Source organism: Phyllopteryx taeniolatus, chromosome 6 (genome assembly GCF_024500385.1).
Source record: "Phyllopteryx taeniolatus isolate TA_2022b chromosome 6, UOR_Ptae_1.2, whole genome shotgun sequence".
In the NCBI taxonomy this organism is placed as follows: Eukaryota; Metazoa; Chordata; class Actinopteri; order Syngnathiformes; family Syngnathidae; genus Phyllopteryx; species Phyllopteryx taeniolatus.
The window spans coordinates 3257095-3282545 of NC_084507.1; the positions used below are offsets into that span (position 1 = coordinate 3257095).

General features: G+C 41.9%; 1 protein-coding gene across 8 annotated transcripts in view; it reads right to left on the reverse strand.

Annotated features, from left to right (window-relative positions):
- Positions 1 to 25451, reverse strand: part of LOC133479384 (intermembrane lipid transfer protein VPS13B-like) — a 489205-nt gene that overhangs the window by 414188 nt on the left and 49566 nt on the right. For all 8 annotated transcript variants that reach the window (XR_009788936.1, XM_061776308.1, XM_061776310.1 and 5 more), the window contains 5 exons: positions 18438 to 18709; positions 8769 to 8864; positions 7888 to 8010; positions 5632 to 5769; positions 1447 to 1534 (listed from right to left, as the gene is read on the reverse strand). Coding sequence is in view for 7 of the 8 variants with exons in the window: in XM_061776308.1 (XP_061632292.1) it covers positions 1447 to 1534; positions 5632 to 5769; positions 7888 to 8010; positions 8769 to 8864; positions 18438 to 18709 (717 nt within the window). In the remaining variant the exon portion in view is untranslated. The remainder of the gene's footprint in view (positions 1 to 1446; positions 1535 to 5631; positions 5770 to 7887; positions 8011 to 8768; positions 8865 to 18437; positions 18710 to 25451) is intronic.

A 25451-nucleotide genomic window follows, 5' to 3' on the forward strand; every position in this document is an offset into this window, starting at 1 on the left:
AATTTGAAGTCAGTAGTAAGTGTGACCTGGGTGGGTTAGTGTTTCAGTTGACTCGGAGTTTATGTTAGTCCTGTGGCAATAGAGACTAATTTGTATGGAAGACATTGGATCTCATTCGTGTGCAGGAAGGAAGAAAACACTGACAGAAGAGAAGCATTCTATTTGACCACGGTCGTCCCACAGGAGTACGGACACTATTCCTACTGTAAAATACAGTGAAAAAAGATCATATCAATGTTCCTTTTCCAATTTTGGATTATCATCTAACAATATATTTGCTCAAACAGAAATGAACTAGGACTGCTTTTGCTATATATTTGCTATGATAGCGTCATACAACATTGCTTTCGGACCAAACTGATCAGATTTGATAAAGATGGGTTCGTAATCAATTGTAGGCAATGCATTAATTCAGTAAATTTACTACAGCTTTTAATTGTCATTTCCGCAGAGATAAAAATGCTATGCGCTCTTACGACTTGTAACGCAACTTCACTAAACTAAATTCTTACCAAAAAAAAAAAAAAAAAAAAAAGACAATCCATTTCTCCAGACGGCGGATCATTTATTGTCCAGGTATTGAATCACGCGCAATAAGCCTCTGCAAACTGCAAGATAAACGACAGGCAATTTAGCAAGAATTCAACTCCAAATACAGTAGATTCCACTTCAACATTTGTCTGTCAGACTGGATTGGCCCATGAATCAAGTGAAAACCACATGGTCTCTCTGGAGTTCTGAGCAAATATAAATCTTTGTCATTCAGACTTCATCATGTCAGAGAATCCCTCTTATGAGTTTAAGTTTACATCATATATAGCCAACAAATTCAAAGATTTGGCAATCCCACAGTATCAGACAAACATTTGTAGCTGCAATGAATTATTTCAGTTAGACAGAATTGTATCGCTCAATGGAAACTTCTGTTCTTTCAAACTTAATCATTGAGTGCTTTAGTTCAAGAATGAGGAAGACCCCCCGACTCTCAGCACTTGCCAAAAAGAGTGACACCTAATTAGGCAAGACGGTTCAATTCACTTTCTCAAGGGCTTTACAGGTAGGGAGAAAGGGGAGGAACAGTGTTTCAACAAGCAGCGGGGAGAATGAAACTCAAATGTGTCAGCAGACTAAACACTTTTGTGACAGTTGCCCTCCAGGTAAGTTGGGGGTGAGAGAGAGGACAGGAAGGGTCAAGGACCAGGTGGCTGCGACTCAAACAAGACAATCTCTTTATTCAGGTCTCCAGGGGGCTTGTTTGATGGAGAAAAAGGAGAGAGAGAAAAAGAAAGATGAAGAAGCAGAATGCAATAGAAAGCGCAAGACTGATAGGAAGAAAGGCAGGGCAAGCCGGAGCAAAAGAGAACATGACAAGGATAAAGAAAAAGAGAGAAGAGGTGGCAAGGTTAGCAAACAAGCTCTATGAGGAGGAATGACTTAAGACAATACCTTTGCTGCTGCTGTTCTCCATTGTGTAGAGGTAATCCAAGTAGAAAGCACCAAAGCGCTGCATGCCTGCTATCTCTGTGTAGGTCTCCTGTCAAACAAAAGAAGAGTTAGATAAACATGGCAGTGAGGGAGCAAACAAGCTGATAGCCTTCAAGAGTGGCAATGACTGGGGTCATCTTGGATATGACAACGAGGGGTTAAAAATCTATGATTAAAATAAAAAAACTCATTAATGGGTTGATCTTTACATTTTTGGAGCCTTTCACTAACAAGTACACAATGAACCAGAAAATCTGATGGATTTTGGCACTTTCCTTCAATTGGAAATTAAAAGGTTAAAGAGCTCAGCCCTCATTTCAAACTGTTGGGTATGCGCAAATCGGGGTCTGAAAGTTGCGTACACCACTTTTTATGGCAATTATGTGAGTTATTAAAAACAATTTGGCAGGAGAATGTTTATACCTCGATGCAAATTCTGGAGCTGTCATATGCACATTTTGGAGACACTGATGACCAGTCACTTTCTTTTTCATCCCTTTGTGGTTTTAATGTAACGTGTTTGCATCATGAATAATGAATTGTTGGCGGCATGTCTCGCAGCTTACCGTTTTCTGGTAGGTGTCTGACTTTTTAAAACCAAACCATGGAATTACAGGTTCCTTCTTTTCAGGACCAACTCTCTGGCTCTTTTTCTACTTTGTTCTCTGCTGAGCTCACAACGTCTGGCATGTTGTTTACATCCATCCTCCTCTAGCAGTGCCGTAGTACTTGCGGGTAATGTAAAAATGCTACCACAAAGTAGTAGCATCACTGCAGTTACAGCAACCGACATTCATTGTTCATGCAAAGGGTAGCATCCAAGGTGTAAGCAGCATGTGACTAAAACGGACCAATCACGCGAGATGATCTCCGCGCCGTTCGGCGCGCAGCAACTATTTTTGCTGTGAGCGCGTCAAGCAACACAGAGGGGCCGCGCGGGCCAATTCGTTGGTCATGGATGCAATGCGGGCGTTGTCGGCCGCGTGACCGCGGGAGTATAAAGACGCCTTAACAGTTGAATTGAGCGTACATCGAATAGTCATACATGGAAAGTGAGGCACAAGGATGACGTAATTGAAAGCCTGTTGTTATGTTCCCACCTCGGACACTACATTAGTGTAGCAACAGAGCTAACCCGATACACCTCGCATGAAAAAAAAAAAGATGTAAACGAAAGAGAGTTATAACATACGGTAGACATTTTTACATAGCACTACAATATATATGGTAATATTGCACAGCAACGGTGCTCAATACAAGGAGCAACCTTGGAATTTATACACACTAGGGGTGAAACAGTTTTTTAATACTGTACAAACAGTTCGGTTCGATTGTTTCGCTTCGGTCCGCATGTGTACCATTCGGCACGCAAACTCTTTTTTGGTTTTTTTTTTCACCCATTTACTATTGAGGCAAATTGGAATGTAGCGCAAATGCTGGTAAACATGGCGGCGCACATGGTTGCGGCATTGCGTTGACTCCCACTCGAGTAGGCGACTAGGGAGGACACACCATTTGCCTCATGCTCTTCCAGCGATACAGCAGCCAATCATTTTGCAGCGGGGCGCGTACTGACGCGTACTCAAGTGGGATTTATAATCACGCTGCAGTGACATACGGCTCTCCTCTTCGGTGCACTATATGTACTATTTCCTTGCTTGTTTATGCGCTATCAATTCTGTGATCATTTGCTACAACCGCCAAGACCTTAATGAGACTGGCGACCGGCACTAGATACTTGTTTCGTGTGCCTTTCAATACTCTCATAACATCCCAGATGAACACAAGATCAGCGTACCCACTCTGTATCTCTCCAACATAACAGCTCTGTTGCATAAAATGGACTTCTTCTCGCGTTGGAGTATTTACAACTCCCTGGAAATCGCTACGTTCGTACAAACATGTCAGTTAATGTGCATCATATAAGATGTGAAAAAACTTGAGTTTTTATTAAGGAGCGTAATAATAAGATCAGTGTTTTCCAACCTGGCGGCACAGTGAAGATTGGTTAGATTGGTTGGTCTGCCTCACAGTTCTGAGGACCCGGATTCAAATCCGGCCTCGCCTGTGTGGTGTTTGCATGTGGAGTCTGCATGTTCACCCCGTGCCTGCGTGGGTTTTCTCCAGGTACTCTGGTTTCCTCCCACATCCCAAAAACATGCATGGTAGGTTGACCGAAGACTCTAAATTGCCCATATGTGTTAATGTCAGTGCGAAAGGTTGTTTGTTTATATGTGCCCTGCGATTGGCTGGCGACCAGTTCAGGGTGTACCCTGCCTCACGCCCAGAGTCAGCTGGGATAGGCTCCAGCACGCCCACGACCCTCGTGAGGATAAGTGGTACGGAAAATGAATGAATGAATGAATGTTTTCCAACATTGGTTGAGGCAAGGTGCCTACTATATTTTATATTCGAAAAATCTCACGGTCATGAAAAGTATGAATACTGAAATAATGATCTTGTCTAAATTTAGATATGTAGATACTCAGTGTGAAATTTGGGCTTGAACACGTAACTGATATATTTGCAAGGAGCCATGTGATTTATTCTGTTTTATGAATGGCAACATGTAGATACAGAGGTTTATTGCACCTTTTGACATCCAATGGAAGAGCATTTAATTGTTCTGCCTGTCACTAAATACCACTGGCAGGGATAGACAAATATATATTTTTGATTAGCAAAAATAATTTAAATAATAATAATACAAAATATACAAGACATTGATTTTCTTAAGAGTCAACATATACCAAACAGAACCAAAAACCGTCACCACAAAACCAAGATATGAACCAAACCATGGATTTTGTGAACCGTTCCACATAAAAAAATTAATGTAAAAGCTCTAAGTACATTTCTTATACTCATTCAATTAACAAAATGTGTGTATGAAACAAGAGACATACATAGAACTCATACACAAAGTACGTGCGCACACATACTTAACCCCAAACTAAATCTCAAGCTCTCCAAACAGAGATTTCAATGCAGTCTTATCAGAAAAGCAGGTTAATGAGTAATATTTATAAGGGGTACTCGAATAGCCCTGCCATGCTTTTGGATCAAAGCTGATTTCAAAACCGCTAATGAATTAACACAAAAACCTTTGACTTCTTGACTTTTGAGCCTGAATAGATGGATGAATGGATATACAAACAAATGCTTCACTGATGGTCATGAGCACTTGTGAGCAAAGTCAATACTCAAGTTGTGACAGTGGATGAAGTGAGCCTAGAGTTGTCAGACAGTCTTTGGTGTGGTAGTTACTAGTTCAATAAGAGGAAAATTCCTGCACTGGGGCAAGCAGCTGGGTGGCTAAAATTAGAAGTGCGGATTTTAAAGTTTAATAAAACATTTAAGTATTGTCTTATTGATTTGTTGAGATGAGAGGCTGCACAAATACACTTTTTAAAAAACTATAAATACATATGTAGGCCTACTTAGTACCACTGAATATAGTAACAGCTGTCATTGCTTCATTAAAAAAACTATTTAATTACAGTGTATTACTAGTCCAGGCAAAACACTATTATGGCTAGGTGCTAAAAAAAAAAGTGCGCATTTTCAAATGTGTGATTCCTTTGATAATTTTAGGATCATTTTGGGATCGTTTTCGCATAATTTGTTTTTTTTTCTCCACGCTTAAGATTTTTGTGATAAAGAGGTGACGAGTTTTGTGATAAAATGCGATTTTCTAGACAAAACATCCGATTACAAAATGGTCACACGATGTGGCCATGAAAGGGAGTGTAGAGCAATCTGAGGCATCAACTTCACACACAACATATTTTGACTCCAAACATGAGCGAGAGAGCAGCATGTCAGCGACCAATGGTACTGGAAGCAGGCTGTGTCCTTAGTATGCATTCAAACAGCGGTTGCGTCCTTGCGCATTAAGATAATTAGATAAATGGCAACCTCAAGACCAGCGTCTCGACAGCGACATTTGCTTTCAACACAAAGCAGCATCAGCAGTGAGTCTTGAGAATTGATGAACACCGTGTAAAAGGTGTACTTTCGGAAGACTGCTTTGCTGATGAGCAAGTTTGAAGTGTAATGAATGGGCCAAATACTTTGAGCAAAAATAAGTAGGAATTAAATGCAATGCTGTCAAGGTAAGAAAGATGTTACTACAAGTATAAAGACCTTGTGAGTTACAGAATCCAAGATGAACTCAGCCCTGACGCCATTGTTCTCTGGACTGCGGTAGTCAAACAGAGAGTTGGTAAGGTAGGTCATTCCTTTGCTGCTTAGGCTGTCACCACAGCTGAAGAACACTGCATCCTGAAGGACCACAAAGACAAAATGATCAAACAAGTAAAGGGTGTCAATGAAGAACATACAAGTTAGAAAAAACATTTTCTGGAAGTATGGAGTATATCTGGGCCAATACCTTTTTGGGGAATAAATGGCATACTAAACAAGGCATACATTGCAGTGAAAAAAAAGAGTGCATATTATCTTACCTTCATTCTTTTACCAACAAGGTTTATAGTGGGGCAAAAAAGTATTAAGTCAGCCACCAATTGTGCAAGTTCTCCCACTTAAAAACATGAGCAAGGCCTGTAATTTTCATCATAGGTATACCTCACCTATGAGAAAAAAATGAGGGGGGGAATTAAAAAAATCTGGAAAATCACATTGTCTGATTTTTAAAGAATTTATTAGCAAATTATGGTGGAAAATAAGTATTAATCACCGACAAACAAGCAACATTTCTGGCTCTCACAGACCTGTAACTTCTTCTTTAAGAGCCGCCTCTGTGCTCCACTGTATTAATGGCACCTGTTTGAACTCGTTATCAGTATAAAAGACACCTGTCCACAATGTCAAACAGTCACACTCCAAACTCCACTATGGCCAAGACCAAAGAGCTGTCAAAGGAAACAAAATTGTAGACCTGCACCAGGCTGGGAAGACTGAATCTGCAATAGGTAAGCCGCTTGGTGTGAAGAAATCAACTGTGGGAGCTATTATTAGAAAATGGAAGACATACAAGAACACTGATAATCTCCCTCGATCTAGGGCTCCACGCAAAATCTCACCCCGTGGGGTCAAAATGATCACAAGAACGGTGAGCAAAAATCCCAGAACCACACGGAGGGACCTAGTGAATGACCTGCAGAGAGCTGAGACCAAAGTAACAAAGGCTACCATCAGTAACACACTACGCCGCCAGGGACTCAAATCCTGCAGTGCCAGACGTGCCTCCCTGCTTCACCCAGTATATGTCCAGGCCAGTCTGAAGTTTGCTAGAGAGCATTTGGATGATCCAGAAGAGGATTGGGATACAGATTTTCCATTCTGCTTGACCTAACAGCTGAACCGTGTCTCCCTGCTTCACCCAGTATATGTCCAGGCCAGTCTGAAGTTTGCTAGAGAGCATTTGGATGATCCAGAAGAGGATTGGGATACAGATTTTCCATTCTGCTTGACCTAACAGCTGAACAGGACAAAAAAAAAAAATTAATAAAAGAAGGGGATTGGGAGAATGTCATAATGTCAGATGAAACCTAAATAGAACTTTTTGGTAAAAACTCAACTTGTCGTGTTTGGCGAAGAAAGAATGCTGAGTTGCACCCAAAGAACACCATACCTACTGTGAAGCATGGGTATGGAAACATCATGCTTTGGGGGCTGTTTTTCTGCAAAGGGACCAGGACGACTGATCCGTGTAAAGCAAAGAATGAATGGGGCCATGTATCAGGAGATTTTGAGTGAAAACCTCCTTCCATCAGCAAGTGCATTGACGATAAAACGTGGCTGGGTCTTTCAGCATGACAATGATCCCAAACACACCGCCCGGGGAACGAAGGAGTGGCTTCGTAAGAAGCATTTCAAGGTCCTGGAGTGGCCTAGCCAGTCTCCAGATCTCAACCCCATAGAAAATCTTTGGAGGGAGTTGAAAGTCTGTGTTGCCCAGCGACAGCCACAGAATATCACTGCTCTCGAGGAGATTTGCATGGAGGAATGGGTCAAAATACCAGCAACATTGTGTGAAAACCTTGTGAAGACTTAAAGAAAATGTTTGACCTCTGTCATTGCCAACAAAGGGAATATATATATATATGAGGGAGTATTGAGATGAACTGTTGTTATTGACCAAATACTTATTTTCCACCATAATTTGCTAATAAATTCTTTTAAATAAATAAATAAATCAGAAAATGTGATTTTCTGGATTTTTTTTCTCATTTTGTCTCTCATAGGTGAGGTATACCTATGTTGAAAATTACAGGTCTCTGTAATCTTTTTAAGTGGGAGAACTTGCACAATTAGTGGCTGACTAAATATTTTTTTGCCCCACTGTAAGTAAAAAGCAACTGCATTCCAGGCTCAAGTTTTCTTGTTTTTCACACCAGATATTTTTGGTCCTCATTTGTGGTTTCAAGGTTGTCTTACCTTTTCAGGTCGGTTCATGTTTTCTTCAAAATCCCGCACTCCCATGATGCCTTTCAGACAGAGAGCCCGGCAGCTCACAAAGCCAATCTGACAGTCAAAGAAGGGTTCTCCCTTCATAAGCACCTAAAAATAAAATAAAAACATGAAAAAGGTTAAACCAATGCATTCCCTTTTACAAAACATCTTAAAACAACTAACAACAATTAAGCCTGAAACATTAGACAAAATGAAAACCAGCTGAATTTGCTTGTTTCAAGGAAACACAAGAATGGTATTAAGAGAGAAAAGTCATGACTGAAATTAACACAAAATGTTCCTTATGCTAACCTAACACGAAACTATAGTAAGCAGAGTATACACAGAATGTAACATCTTACTACACACAATATTTAGTAGGCCTTTCTGAATTGCTTGGCTTTTTTATTTTTGGTCTGAGTTCAGACTACTCTCTCAGTGTACCAGAAAAAAAAGCATAACTTACAAAAATTGTCTTTGGAAACGTTGTGAAATTGTTACATCTGGTAGAAAGCTTAAACAAAGAAAACACAATTCTATTCCAACCAGGTAATCAGAGAAAAACTTATATCTACACCAAGGGAGATATACAGAAATGATCAGACTCAGGCAGAGATTTCACTATACTAACAACTGGCAAGAGATAAGTGACCAGGGAGGCTTTATAGATACAATTAGAGATGGAGGTATTCCAAAGTAAATATGAGGGCAATTTAAAATAACATAAAATACTACAGGATCAAAAAGGAAGAGAATAAAGTAATACAGTCACACAATCAGGATTTGTTTGTTTTGTTTTTTTTGGGGGGTGGGGGGGACGGTGGGGGTAATTGCAATATAAATAAATAATGATGATTGATTTTTACCTCAATAGTGATTCCCTCCTGTTCCAGGCCCAATACCTCTCTTGACTTAACCTTCTGAGGACTGTAGTAGCTGCTCTCTGCCTGGGATTCTGTAAGCTGACACAATGAAGAGAGTGCATTGTCAAACTGTCATGTTTCTCTAACTAAGAAGGCTTGACTATACTATTAAGAGCAAACTAAAATAGTGCTAAACTAAATGCTGGTTTCATAAAAGGGACAATTCAGTCAAAGAATAAACAAACCTTACTTGGAAGTTTCACTGTTCTCATCTTTTAGTAATTTAAGAATAAACCAAAAAAGTTTGTAACCAATAATGCAAGCTCACTGAGCCTTAACGTTAGATGTCATTTCAAAAATTTAAATGTACTTATTTTAATGTCGTCGTGGTCAAATTAAAAGCATGTGTCAGATAATGTGTGTCTGAGTATAAAGTCATATTTGACTTTTTAAAATTACATGTGATTTTAAAAAATAAACTATGCCATCCAAGTCTGAATGCCAATGAAGCCCTACAAAATGTTGTTTAAAACCGAAATGATCCTTTTGGTCATTTTCTTTACCAAGTTTGGGCTTTAGACAAATACTTTCATCAAATCATATTGCACCAACTCCTATCTAGTTTTCTGGGAGGCCCTGATTGTCTCTTTGGGGAATAACAATCAGAACACTGCTACAGGCCAAAAAATTCCAAAGTCAATGTAAAATAGGGATTGTTCAGCAAAACCTTTACTCCTCTGAGTGAAGTTTGAACAAAGAAAGAGCCCGAGAGAGCATCTGGTCAAAGCTCCCTGGCTGCAACAAGAAAGGGCAGTGATGCTTAGAGTTTGGTCAGTGTAACAACTGTGGGTGTAGAGTAGGACTGTGCAGGCCTCAACCCATTCAACTTTAGCACAGGAAGCAGGTGCAGAACAAGAAGCAGCTGTGCCTTATTATCCCTACTGATGGAGCAGATTCTCTCAAAGTCACTGCCTTCCTCTCCCTTTTTCAGTTAATCACGTGTGAGGACTAACCTGCAAATTCCTGGTTGCAATATTAAGGAAGAAGGTTACTTCAAACCTGAATGAAGATATGTTTTACTGTCTGATAACCGAGTGAGTGCAGAAGCATTCATAAAGTATTAAGAATATGCTACTTGGTAAGCGATTAATTAAACTCGTAAGACATTGTATATGCAATGAGAAAAGTAGCCACACAACCACCCTTGCTACTTTACCTTCATGGCATTTTGAGTCCTTTTAAAAGTTCATTTTATGTGGCTTCAATTTTAGACCAAATTGCTGAATTGATTGTCCATTATTTAAAAAAATGCACACACAGGTCTAAACATTCAGTGCTTTTTTTTCATCCATACATCACGTTCTTGGAATAAAAAATGCCAAATGAGAGAGAACAAATGAAAGTTTGGCAGGCATGCAAAGGTGAAACAGGCAAGGCTAAATTGTGCCTGTAAAAGTCATTTATGTATACAGCCCATTTTTCCAACAAAACAAAACTGGAGAGTATAGCGTCAGCAATTAAAGTAAATCCTGTGATTTCAAGCCCATACATTTCAAACTGGATTTTAGGCATTATTTAACCATTCCCTCTAGCCAAATACTTCCTAAAAGGAAAGTGATGTGAACGTTTAAAAAACAATCTTTTCAGCTGTTAGCAATTACTCTAGACAAGTAATTGTTGATTAAAAGAAATTAAACAATATAAAAACAATTTAAACATTGGCACCATTCCTTTTCTTTACTGAGAAAACACACACACACAGACAAAGTAATAATGTGATATGAGAGCCTGAACCTGAGGGTTTACACAGATGAATTCTAAGAATTTTGAGTGAACTGGTAGGATTAAAGATTGTGATCTGTTTCTGAACAGTCATCCATCCACATAGAATGTTTAAATCATTAACTGGACACGAGACGCCAGTTAGCGGTTTCTCTATCCTTGCCTGCACCACACACAGAGACAAAGAGGACTGAAACATCCTGGGGACCAAGCTATTCTTAAGACTTAAACTCAAAATGACCACACGATTTAGGGGTGGGTGCACATAAGGAATGAACTACGCAGCAAAGATGTGGTAAAAGGGGAGGGGATGTACAGTGGGTACGTGAAGTATTCAGACCCCCTTCAATTTTTTAATATTTGTTATATTGCATTTGTTAAAATCATTTAAGTTCATTTTTTCCCTTCAGTGTACACACAGCACCCCATATAGAGAAAAAAACAGAATTGTTAAAATGTTTGCAAATTTATTAAAGAAGAAAAACTGAAAGTATTCACACCCTTTGCTAAGTATTTAGAAGCACCCTTTTAAGCTAATACAGCCATGAGTCTTTTTGGAAATGATGCAACAAGTTTTTCACACCTGGATTTGGGGATCCTCTGCTATTCCTCCTCGCAGATCCTCTCCGGTTCTGTGAGGTTGGATGGTGAATGTTGGTGGACAGCCATTTTCAGATCTCTCCAGAGATGCTCAATTGGGTTTAGTCAGGGCTCTGGCTGGGGTACTCAAGAACAGTCACAGAGTTGTTCTGAAGCCGCTCCTTCGTTATTTTAGTTGTGTGCTTAGGGTCATTGTCTTGTTGGAAGGTGAACCTTCGACCCAGTCTGAGGTCCTGAGCACTCTGGAGAAGATTTGTGTCCAGGATATCCCTGTATTTGGCCGCATTCATCTTTCCTTCGATTGCAACCAGTCATCCTGTCCCTGCAGCTGAAAAACGCCCCCAGAGCATTCTGCTGCCACCACCATGTTTCACTGTATTGGATAGGTGATGAGCAGTGCCTGGTTTTCTCCACACATACCGCTTAAAATTAAGGCCTAAAAGTTCTATCTTGGTCTCATCATACCAGAGGATATTATTTCTCACCATCTAGGAGTCCTTCAGGTGTTTTTTAGCAAACTCCATGCGGGCTTTCATGTGTCTTGCATTCAGGAGAGGCTTCCGTCGGGCCACTTTGCCATAAAGCCCAGACTAGTGGAGGGCTGCAGTGATGGTTGACTTTCTAGAACTTTCTCCCTTCTCCCGACGGCATCTCTGGAGCTCAGCCACAGTGATATTTGGGTTCTTCTTTACCTCTCTCACCAAGGCTCTTCTCCAACGATTGCTCAGTTTGGCCGGACGGCCAGCTCTAGGAAGGGATCTGGTCGTCCCCAAACGTCTTCCATTTAAGGATTATGGAGGCCACTGAGCTCTAAGGAACCTTAAGTGCAGCACAATTTTTTTTGTAGCCTTGGCCAGATCTGTGCCTTGCCACAATTCTGTCTTTGAGCTCTCCAGGCAGTTCCTTTGACCTCATGACTCTCATTTGCTCTGACATCCACTGTGAGCTGTAAGGTCCTTTATAGACAGGGGTGTGGCTTTCCTAATCAAGTCCAATCAGTATAATCAAACACAGCTGGACTCCAATGAAGGTGTAGAACCATCTCAAGGATGATCAGAAGAAATGGACAGCACCAGAGTTAAATATATGAGTATCACAGCAAAAGGTCTGAATACTTATGCCTGGGTGATATTTATTTTTTTATTTTTTAATAAATCTGCAAAAATTTAAATAATTATTTTTTTCTGTCAATATGGGGTGGTGTGTTTACATTAATGAGGAAAACAATGAACTTAAATGATTTGAGCAAATGGCTGCAATATAAAACGTGAAAATTTTAAGGGGGTCTTAATACTTTCCGTCCCCACTGTAACCACACAAAAATTTATTCAATCATGAAATTCTCCAGAACATTGTTACAATGCATTATGTGGATTTCAGTAAAAAAAAAAAAAATATTACAGTGTCTCCCACAGGACCAGAATCTATTTGTGGTGGTCGGTATCCGGTGGCTGGCCGGGGTTTTTGGGGTGTTGGGCGGGGATTAAAGATAAAAGAACACAAAACACACAACCTTACACTTATCATACATGCATACATACATAAATACAAAAGTAAAATGTAAAATCAAACGCTTAAAGGGCTCTAAACTACAACCCCAATTCCAATGAAGTTGTGACGACGTGTTAAGCATAAATAAAAACAGAATACAATGATTTTCAAATCATGTTCAACCTATATTTAATTGAATACACTAAAAAGACAAGATATTTAATATCAAACTGATAAACTTTATTGTTTTTAGAAAATAATCATTAACTTAGAATTTTATGGCTGCAACGTTCCAAAAAAGCTGGGACAGGATCATGTTTACCACTGTGTTACATCACCTTTTCTTTTAACAACATTCAATAAACGTTTGGGAACTGAGGACACTAATTGTTGAAGCTTTGTAGGTGGAATTCTTTCCCATTCTTGCTTGATGTACAGCTTCAGCTGTTCAACAGTCCGGGGTCTCCGTTGTCATATTTTGCGCTTCATAATGCATGACACATTTTCAATGGGAGACAGGTCTGGACTGCAGACAGGCCAGTCTAGTACCCGCACTCTTTTACTACGAAGCCACGCTGTTGTAACGCAATGGGGTTTGGCATTGTCTTGCTGAAATAAGCAGGGGTGTCCATGAAAAGGCCCTTGCTTGGATGGCAGCATATGTTTCTCCAAAACCTGTATGTACCTTTCAGCATTAATGGTGCCTTCATAGATGTGCAAGTTACCCATGCAATTGGCACAAACACACCCCCATACCATCACAGATGCTGGCTTTTGAACTTTGCACCGATAACAATCCGGAAGCGGTCCATGATTTCCAAAAACAATATGAAATGTGGACTCGTCAGACCAGAGACCAAAGCGCACACACCCCCCACGTTTTTCCTCGATGATAGAATTGAGCTCTAGCTTGTACTTCTAGGATTTTTTGCCATGTCACTTCAGATTTTGAGTGGCTATGATTGTTCAAAACCTTTACATTTTGTCTTATAATGGCGTTTCACATTTGCAGTTTTGAATCAGTGCTCCTCAGTGGGAAGTCGAAACAGAAATATTAAAATTCCATCTTCATTTTTTTGTATTTTCCGTCCATCCATTTTCAATAACACTAATCCTGTTATGGGTCATGGGGTGCTGGAGGCTATCCCAGCTGACTTCAGGCGCAAGGCGGACTGCTCCCTGAACTGGTCGCCAGTCTGTCGCAGGGCACAAAGAGACAGGGACAACCATTTGGAGTCACATTCACACCATCCCTGAGTGGGAACTGAACCCATGCTGCCTGCACCAAAGACAGCCAATGGTGTACCACTACACATAAGTTACTTTGTCTGTATTTTCTCTCCCTTTATTCATTTTTCAACTTTCTCCAGGGAATCTCACTTTCTCTGACTTTAACTCATCTTTCTCCAGCACAGTAGACTAATACACTCCCCTGCTCCTTCTCTGTCAGTTATTTGCTGTCTGCTCTGCACTATAAAGTCACAATGTTTACTAACTGAATTGGAGACTTGATTGGCTGAGTAAGGGCCTATGGGATGTCTTAACTCACAAGTAATTGGTTTGTACGTTTTGTCATCCACTAAACCACTGCTGTAAAGCCTACAATTGCGGCACAGTTTAAAATAGAAGCAACCCTGCATTTTTGTCTTTAGGTCTGGGTCCATATGGGACAGCTTTCGGGCCCAAACCCGGACCGCAAACCGCTAGTTAGTGACCACTCGCCTAGACTAAAAGAAGATTGCCAACAACCTGAAACTGAGCTGCAGCACGGTGGCCAAGACCATATAGATGTTTAACAAGACAGTTTCCACTCAGAACAGGCCTCGCCATGCTCAACCAAAGAAGTGGAGTGCACATGCTCAGCATCATATCCAGAGGTTGTCTTCGGAAAATAGATGTATGAGTGCTGCCAGCATTATTGCAAAGGTTGAAGAAGTGAGGGGTCAGCCAGTCAGTGCTCAGACCACATGTTGCAGACTGTATCAACTTGGTCTGCTTGGCTGTCTTCCCAGTAGGAAGCCTCTTCCAAAGATGATGTACAACAAAGCCCGGACACAGTTTGCTGAAGATAAGCAGACTAAAAAATATTGACTATTTCGGCCCAATTTAGACATTTTCATTTTTGTTTCCAGCATTTAAATATCAATGACTTTGTGTTAAATTATTTTGAGGGGACAATGACAGTTATACAGGCTGTACAGTGACTACTTTGCATTATAGAAAAGTGTTGTATTTTCAGTGTTGTCCCATGAAAATATATAATAAAATATATATCAAAATGTGAGGGGGATGCTCACTTTTGTGAGATAGAGTAGACCCCTACTATTCGTGAGGGACAGGGACAGAGCCCGACCAAAAATAGCACATTTCTGCGAATAACTGATGCTCCCCTACCAGTGATTACAAATGTGTATAATAATTACCGGTACTTACTGACGAAAAAAAACAAACAAACTGGAAAACTGGTCCATTCACACTTAAATAATTCGGTCATTTAATATGCATTTGTGTTGTTTTTGGAAAATGTGATAGAAAAGGATTGGCATGCACTCCATTCTATATATAGCATTTCAGTTCAGGTTTTTGAAACAATAATCATTCAATAGATCAGGGGTGGGGCAACCTCAGTTGCATTCAATATTCATCCATCGCATCCATCCATTTTCTACCGCTTATCCGAGGTCGGTTCGCGGGGCAGTAGCTTTAGCAGGGATGCCCAGACTTCCCTCACCCCAGCCACTTCATCCAGCTCTTCCGGGGGGATCCCGAGGCGTTCCCAGGCCAGCCGAAAGGCATAGTCTCTCCAGCGTATCCTGGGTCATCCCCGGGGTCTCCTCACCAGGGAGGCGTCCGGGAGGTATCCGAATCAGATGCCCCAGCGACCTCATCTGGCTCCTCTCGATGTGGAGGAGCAGCAGCTCTACTCTGAGATCCTCCCGGATGACCGAGTTTCTTACCCTATCTCTAAGGGAGAGCCCGGACACGCTGCGGAGTAAACTCATTTCAGCCGCCTCCCTCACCTATGGTCAAGAGCTGTGGGTTGTGACCATAGGTGAGGGTAGGAACGTAGATCGACCGGTGAATCGAGACCGATACAAAGTCTGCATCGCTGCGGAGGCTGCACCGATCTGCCTATCAATCTCCCGTTCCATTCTTCCCTCACTCGTGAGGAAGACCGCAAGATACTGCAAAGGGCACGCCACCCTTTTCCGACTGAGGACCATGGTCTCAGATTTTGAGGTGCTGATTCTCATCCCAGCCACTTCACACTCGGCTGCGAACTGGTCCAGTGAGAGTTGGAGATCATGGCTTGATGAAGCCAACAGAACCACACAATCTGCAAAAAAGCATTGATGCAATACTGAGGCCACCAAACCAGACCCCCTCTACGCCTTGGCTGCGCCTTGATATTCTGTCCATAAAAGTTATGAACAGAATCGGTGACAAAGGGTAGCCTTGGCGGAGTCCAACCCTCACCGGAAACGAGTCTGACTTACTGCTGGATATGCGGACCAAACTCTGACTCCAGCCGTACAGGGACCGAAGAGCCCGTATCAGGGGGTTCGGTACCCCATACTCCCAAAGCACCCCCCACAGGACTTCCCGAGGGACACTTCTCCAAGTCCACAAAACATGTAGACTGGTTGGGTGAACTCCCATGCACCATCGAGGACCCTGCTGAGGGTGTAGAGCTGGTCCACTGTTCCATGGCCAGGACTGTTCCAAACCACACCGCTCCTCCTGAATCTGAGATTCGACTTCCCGACAGACCCTCCTCTCCGGCACCCCTGAATAGACTTTACCAGGGAGGCTGAGGAGTGTGATCCCCCTGTAGGTGGAACACACCCCACCAACCCAGTTTGCCAATCCAGAGGGACTGTCCCCGATGTCCACGCGATGTTGCAGAGGCGTGTCAAACAGGACAGCCCCACAACAACCAGAGCCTTCACGAACTCTGGGCGAATCTCATCCACCCACGGGGCCTTGCCACCGAGGAGCTTTTTTAACCACCTTGGTAGCCTCAACCCCAGAGATAGAAGAGCCCGCCTCAGAGAACCCAGGCCCTGCTTCCTCATGGGAAGGTGTGTCGGTGGAATTGAGGTCTTCGAAGTATTCTCCCCACCGGCTCACAACGTCCCGAGTCGAGGTCAGCAGCGCCCCATCCCCATTAGACACAGTGTTGATGGTGCACTGCTTCCCCCTCCTGAGACGCTGGATGAGGGACCAGAATTTCCTCAAAGCCGTCCGGAAGTCTTTCTCCATGGCCTCACCGAACTCCTCCCATGCCCAAGTTTTTGCTTCAGCGACCACCAAAGCTGCATTCCGCTTGGCCAGCCGGTACCCATCAGCTGCCTCAGGAGTACCACAGGCCAAAAAGGCCCGATAGGACTCCTCCTTCAGCTTGACGGCATCCCTCACCGTTGGTGTCCACCAACGTGTTCGGGGATTGCCGCCACGACAGGCACCGACCACCTTAAGGCCACAGCTCCGGTCGGCCGCCTCAGAAATGGAGGCATGGAACATGGTCCACTCGGACTCGATGTCCCCCGCCAACCCCGGAACATGAGCAAAGTTCTGTTGGAGGTGGGAGTTGAAACTCCTTCTGACAGGGGATTCTGCCAGACGTTCCCAGCAGACCCTCACAATACGTTTGGGGCTGCCACGTCATACCGGCATCTTCCCCCACCATCTGAGCCAACTCACCACCAGGTGGTGATCTGTTGACAGCCCCTCTCTTCACCCGAGTGTCCAAGACATGCAGCCGCAAGTCCGATGACACGAACACAAAGTCGAACTGCGACCTAGGGTGTCCTGCTACCAAGTGCACGTGTGGACACCCTTATGCTTGAACATGGTGTTCGTTATGGACAATCCGTGATGAGCACAGAAGTCCAATAACAGAACACTTCCCGGGTTATGATCGGGGGGGCCGTTCCTCCCAATCACGCCCTTCTAGGTCTCACTGTCGTTGCCCACGTGAGCATTGAAGTCCCCCAGCAGAACGATAGAGTCCCCAGCGGGAGCGCTCTCCAAGGACTCCAAAACGAGTGGGTACTCTGAACTGCTGTTTGGTGCATAGGCACAAACAACAATCACGACCCGTCCCCCCCACCCGAAGGTGCAGGAAGGCTACCCTCTCGTCTACCGGGGTGAGCCCCAACGTACAGGCGTCGAGCCGGGGTGATATAAGTATACCCACACCTGCTCGGCGCCTCTCACCGTGGGCAACTCCAGAGTGGAAGAGAGTCCAACCCCTCTCAAGAGGACTGGTACCAGAGCCCAAGCTGTGTGTGGAGGAGAGTCCGACTATATCTAGTCGGAACTTTTCGACCTCACACACCAGCTCGGGCTCCTTCTTTGCCAGAGAGGTGACATTCCACGTCCCTATAGCCAGCTTCTGTAGCCGGGGATCGGATCGCCAAGGTCCCTGTCTTCAGCAACCGCCCAGCTCACACTCCACCCGACCCCTATGGCCCCTCCCACAGGTGGTGAGCCCATGGGAAGGGGGACCCACGTTACCCTTTCGGGCTGTGCCCGGCCGGGCCCCATGGGTGCAGGCCCAGCCACCAGGCGCTCGCCTTCGAGCCCCACCTCCAGGGCATTCAATATTAATTTGATGTATTTATTTAACATGTAAAATTGTTTTGTTTTAATAAGCTGCTACGTGTGGATATATGTATATGTTGTTATAGTTGGGAAATAAAAATGGTAAACAATTATAAGCAGTAAATAAAATCAAACAATTATAGCCATTTAATCAACATTCACAACAAGCCAGGTCTGCAATAGATAAATTACCTTAAATGTTACAGAAGCCTTGGTGCAGTAGAAGCCGATTGAAACAACAGGATCCTTGACTGTGTGTTGTTGGGGATTGTTTGGGATGCCCCCTGTCTCTCTTTGCTGGTAGACACCTTCCTCGCCCTCCTCTGAGCTCACAATGGCTGGAACAAAGGACCAAGCCCAAGACACCCAGCCCTGGTTATTATCTGCAGAAAGGCCTGAGTTCATGTAGAACTCTTGACTGGAGTACGGGCTTGGACCTTGGTTCTCCATGTCCATATCTATCCCTGAAACAAAAATATGCAAATAACAAAAACAGCATACATTAATTAAACTGTACAGAGGTGTGTTGATAGAGGTGAGACAAAAATTGTCTGGTTGGTCAAAGTATGTAACTCTGTACTTTATCTAATGTACATAAGTAGGTAAATAAGTGCACAATAAATACCATACCTACAACCCTGAGAGCAGTGATCAATCAACTAGTGGAGTCAGGAAATAAAATATTTATATCTATTATTTATATATTTTTTAATATTCATTATATATCTGCATGTGTTGTTGAACGTCTTTTTTTTTTTTGAAAAAACATATTGACAGGTATGCATCCAAATTCAGCAACAGTGTAGTGTCTTACTCCATGTTATTTGATTTATTACAAGATTGCGTTCCTGTTTAAAGGGAAAATGGCAAAGAAGCAAAGCGTGAATCCAATCCGGGGTATATGTGGATTTTTGTACATTGATACGTGACCCTTTGATATCAACATGAAAAAATAGCGTTGCCAAACAGGTTGGAAATAAAATGTTTTTAGAATCATTGTCAACTGTCACCCAAGATTAAGAATAAATTACATGTTGAACTGTTTCAATGACATTTCATTAGGTCGTGTTTAATTTGTTAAGTATTAATATTTATTCTCTTCACTTTCTCTTCTATCTATTCTACGGTATAGTTGTTGTGTTCCTCTGTTTGACAAACGGTACATGTGTTTTCAAAGGCTTGGTTTGACATCTATGAAAGGGATTCTGACTAAATTACCATAGCAAAATGTGGGTCGCAGGTTGAGGCCAAAAAACCTCACTGGTCACGTGCACTTTACAGCACACAATAGATATAAAAAGGCTTGGAATAGAAGTTCAAACAGGAACGCAAACAGACGAGTGTCACTGATTTGGAGAACATTGAAGAAATTATGTATGCGATGCATGATACCAACGATTACCACTCAAAAGACAAAACATTTAAATCGTAGTTTAAAGAACACATTTTAGGGGAAATATCTGCTAGTCTCTTTACCCAGTACAACCAGGGCTGTGAAAGCTAACTCGGCTAGGTTAACCATAAACATTGTTCAAGGCAAACATTTCTGCCTCGAGGCAATAAAAAAATATTAATAAAAGCATATTTGCGCCACCCGGAAGCATTTGGCCACTGTCCATGTTCACTGCATGGACATTTTTTGCAGACGGACGCAGTTTTGGACCACTGAAAACATTGCCAAAAACAATGTAGGAGCGTCTGTTATTTTTTTAGACCCTATTACAACCCCAATTCCAATGAAGTTGGGACGCTGTGTTAAGCATAAATAAAAACAGAATGATTTGCAAATCATGTTCAACCTATATTTAATTGAGTACACTACAAAGACGGTGGGAACTGTGGACGACTGGTTAGAGCGTCTTCCTCACAGTTCTGAGGACCGGGGTTCAATCCCCGGCCCCGCTTGTGTGGAGTTTGCATGTTCTCCCCATGCCTGCGTGGGTTTTCTCCGGGCACTCCGGTTTCCTCCCACATCCCAAAAACATGCATGGTAGGTTAATTGACAACTCTAAATTGCCCGTAGGTGTGAATGTGAGTGTGAATGGTTGTTTGTTTGTATGTGCCCTGCGATTGGCTGGCAACCAGTTCAGGGTGTACCCCGCCTCCTGCCCGATGATATCTGGGATAGGCTCCAGCACGCCCGCGACCCTAGTGAGGAGAAGCGGCTCAGAAAACGGATGGCTGGATAGAGACTACAAATACAAGATATTTAATGTTCAAACTGATCAACTTTACTGTTTTTAGCAAATAATCATTAACTTAGAATTTTATGGCTGCAACACATGTAAAAAAAGCTGGGACAGGTGGCAAAAAAGATTGATAAAGTTGATGTAACACAGTTTACCACTGTGTTACATCACCCTTTCTTTTAACAACATTCAATAAACGTTTGGGAACTGAGGACACTAATTGTTTAAGCTTTGTAGGTAGAATTATTTCCCATTCTTGCTTGATGTACAGCTTCAGCTGTTCAACAGTCCGGGGTCTCCGTTGTCGTATTTTACGCTTCATAATGCGACACACATTTTCAATGGGAGACAGGTCTGGACTGCAGGCAGGCCAGTCTCGTACCCGCACTCTTTTACTACGAAACCACGCTGTTGTAACACGTGCAGGATGTGGTTTGGCATTGTCTTGATGAAATAAGCAGGGGCGTCCATGAAAAAGACATTGCTTGGATGGCAGCATATGTTTCTCCAAAACTTGTATGTACCTTTCAGCATTAATGGTGCCTTCACAGATGTGTAAGTTACACATGCCATTGGCACTAACACAGCCCCATACCATCACAGATGCTGGCTTTTGAACTTTGCGTCCATAACAGTCCGGATGGTTCTTTTCCTCTTTGGCCCGGAGGACACAACGTCCACAATTTCCAAAAACAATTTGAAATGTGGACTTGTCGGACCACAGAACACTTTTCCACTTTGCATCAGTCTATCTTTGATCAGCTCGGGCCCAGAGAAGCCGGCGGCATTGCTGGGTGTTGTTGATAAATGGCTTTTGTTTTGCATAGTCGAGTTTCAAGTTGCACTTACGGATGTAGCGCCTAACTGTATTTACTGACATTGGTTTTCTGAAGTATTCCTGAACCCATGTGGTGATATCCATCCATCCATTTTCTACCGCTTATCCGAGGTCGGGTTGCGGGACCATAGCTTTACCAGGGACGCCGTCGGTTTTTGATGCACTGCCACCCAAGGGATCGAAGGTCACGGGCATTCAATGTTGGTTTTCGGACTTGCCGCTTACGTACAGTGATTGCTCCAGATTCTCTGAACCTTTTGATGATATTATGGACCGTACATGATGAAAGCCCTAAACTCCTTGCTATTGTACATTGAGGAACATTGTCCTTAAACTGTTCATCTATTTTCTCACGCACTTGTTCACTAAGAGGTGAACCTCACCTCATCTTTGCTTGTGAATGACTGAGCAATTCAGGGAAGCTCCTTTTATACCCAATCATGGCACCCACCTGTTCCCAATTAGCCTGTTCACCTGTGGGATGCTCCAAACAGGTGTTTGATGAGCATTCCTCAACTTTATCAATCTTTTTTGCCACCTGTCCCAGCTTTATCGGAACGTGTTGCAGCCATAAAATTCTAAGTTAATGATTATTTTGTTAAAAACAATCAAGTTTATCAGTTTTAACATTAAATATCTTGTCTTTGTAGTGTATTCAATTAAATATAGGTTAAACATGATTTGCAAATCATTGTATTCTGTTTTTATTTATGTTTAACACAACGTCCCAACTTCATTAGAATTGGGGTTGTACGTATAACATGATGTACATGTGGTCTTGGCCATCATGGAGTTTGGAGTGTGACTGTTTGAGGTTGTGGACAGGTGTCTTTTATACTGATAACGAGTTCAAACAGGTGCCATTAATAAAGGTAACGAGTGGAGGACAGAGGAGCCTCTTAAAGAAGAAGTTACAGGTCTGTGAGAGCCAGAAATGTTGCTTGTTTGTAGATGACCAAATACTTATTTTCCACCATAATTTGGTAATAAATTATTTAAAAATCCGACAATGTGATTTTCTGGATTTTTTTGTGTCTCATTTTGCCTCTCATAGGTGAGTTATACCTCTGATGAATATTACAGGCCTCTCTCATCTATTTTAGTGGGAGAACTTGCACAATTGGTGGCTGACTAAATACTTTTTTGCCCCACTGTTTTTGAGTGAGCTGAATGGTAGTTAGCATTTTTTGTTTTTTACCTAAAATGGTAAACACTAGCTTGCTAATGCTAATCACAAATGCTAACCGTTAAGCAAAGGCTGATTTTGTTAACTCAAATTCTGCAGAGTTTATACTATACACTCAGAACCAACAGATGCAATTTAAGGATATAAGTCCAGCCCTCATAAATGAGAATAAGGTGTTAGTAGTATTTAAAAAAAAATAATAATAATTAAATTGCTCTGGTTTCCTCCCACATCCCAAAAACATGCATTAATTGGAGACTCTAAATTGCCCGTAGGCATTACTGTGAGTGTGAATGGTTGTTTGTTTCTATGTGCCCTGTGATTGGCTGGCAACCAGTTCAGGGTGTACCCCGCCTCCTGCCCGATGACAGCTGGGATAGGCTCCAGCACGCCCGCGACCCTAGTGAGGAGAAGCGGCTCAGAAAATGGATGAATGGATGTTTTTTTTTTGGGGGGGGGGGGGGGGGGGGGGAATCACTAGACTAAAAAGATTCGATAGTGACAGCCCTAAATACCACATATGCAGTTTGCCCATGGCAAACTGCATATGTGGTTAACTAGTTTAGTACTTTTAAATTGCCAACAAATGAAGACGCAAACACTCTCACATTGGTTGCTGCCAAAGTTGTAGCATACGTGAGACTGAGCACATGTGCTGCTTAAACACACTTTTTCACATGAGTAAAGTGCAATGCATGTTAATGGATCAAAAACTAGCATACACCAAATAGTGATGGAACAAGTGTTTTGAAGATTGGAACTACAAACCACAATTACAATGAAGTTGGGACATTTTTTTTTTTTTTTTTTAAACGTAAAGACAATGCCAAGCCACATAATTTGCAAATCATTCTATTCTGTTTTTATTTACATTTTACACAACATTCCAACTTCATTAGAATTGGGGTTTCTACACAAACATTTTGTAATCAGCCTCTTATCGTGTGAATAGACAAATGTGCCACAAAGTAAGTGAGAATATAAAAAAAAAACTTGGACAGAAAAAGGAATTGGTAAATCACGGGTACAACACAAGAGGGATGACCATTTTGTTCGTCTCATTCAACCATGATTGAATAATGCAAACAAAATTGTCCTCAATTGTCTTTATTTCAGTGAACCTGGATGTAAAGCGAGCAGACAGACTGGTACATTGGTTGTTTTTGTATCAAAACCAAATACCTCTGAATGCAATCACTCTTCACAGGTTTGAACTACACCACACTGTTCATTTTCTGATCCCGAACATTCATCTCATGTCTGTTACCATAAAGATGGAGAAAGAGGAAGCTGATGTCAATACACAAGAATGTGTAATCCCATTCCTTGCAGGCTCATGTCCTCTGCAGGAAAACAATACTGTCTGTGAGGTCATTGCTTAGGAATCCCAGAGGCTAAAGGGGTGAAAATATGACATATTTTAATTAAATGTTTCACTTGGTCAATTGGAAGTCCAATGTTATGGTTTATTATCGCTCTCTTCTCCAGTGTTCCAGTCCAATTTGGTCTCTTTTTTCCACTCTGTGGTAGCCTTTGAGGTGCCACTTCAACAAGTTAAGCTGTTCTGCTTCATGTCACAGGCTGACGAAGCCTACGTTTGAATTATGAGACAATCAGAATAAAAGAGCAATTATGAACGAAATGATCAAAACACAGCGGCTTAAGTAGACTTTGAAGTATTAATCCAAAGAAGTGAGTGAAAAATTCCCAGAGAGATGTGGCTGATTCCCTGCATCTGCAGAAATAAAATGACCACTGTTTCTCACATTAGTTCAGCCTAAGCTTTCGTGGCCGAATCTAAAATAACTCAAATCAGAGGAGTATCAATGTCCAAAGTAGGGCTCCAGGGTCAGCATTTAACACCTGTCGCTTTGCTCCTCAGCTTAAATAACAAGTGGCTATGTAAGTGAGTGACCAGGTGATTGACATTGAGAAAGACCTAAGAGGACAAATGGGAGAAAGGCTGTGCCCTCAAAGGCCAGCAGATGTCTCTCCATGTTTATGCAAGGGAAAGGTGGACTGATCACCTGACACATTAGCCAACCCTGAAGTGTTCCGACTCTTCTTCTGTCTTCTCAGTGCATTTTATTTTCAGAGCCTACATAAAAGATAATGCACTTCAATGGGAAGATTGTGCAGCTCTGAATAAAAAAAAGTATTTAGAACATTGTATAGGCCTGTATTGAGACAGTGTATGAACAATTTTAGACAAAACGTTTTGTTAAAATGTAAAAAAAATATGTATATATATATATATATATATATATTTACAATTGTGATTATCTCTAATGAATATATATATCAACATGTTTTTGTTTTATACAAACGTTACATTTTCTTGTGTCATTTCAAGCAAAAATAATATCCATTCGGATGAAAATGATTTGAAAAATAAAAGACAGTAATATGATTATCTGAGTCATATTTTTTTATCCTAATTCATATGCTGTGTAAAATATAAAAGGTCTTGACATGTCACCACCCTGACATATGTGAGCCATATGAACTCTGTTTGAGATACCCTGATAGTGCGTGGCCTCTAACCAATATGTGTGATAGTCTGGTCCATTCAAAGACTGTAAGAAAAGTGACTGCAAGCTCTCCTTCAAAGCAAACTTATGAGCAGAAAACATAAGCATGAGCTATTGGACATGATCCAGGCCCTTACACACAGAGCATACAGTACATTACAGTGAGACGCATGCGCATCCACGTAAACACACGAAATGTGCGCGTGCATACACACACAGCTACAGACCATAGTTAACATACACAGAAAACAATTGAAAATGATTCACATATTCATGAAACTTTACAGCTTTTGCTAAAATGACCAGCTCATCCATTCAAGTGTTTTAGTAATTTTCTGTTTGTTTCCAATCACTGAAGCATTTACACTATTTCCCAACTGAATCATCAATTGATCAAGTCTCCTTGACCTTCCACCTACCGGGGCAATTTATTAAGATACAGGCTCATACCAAAATAGCGCG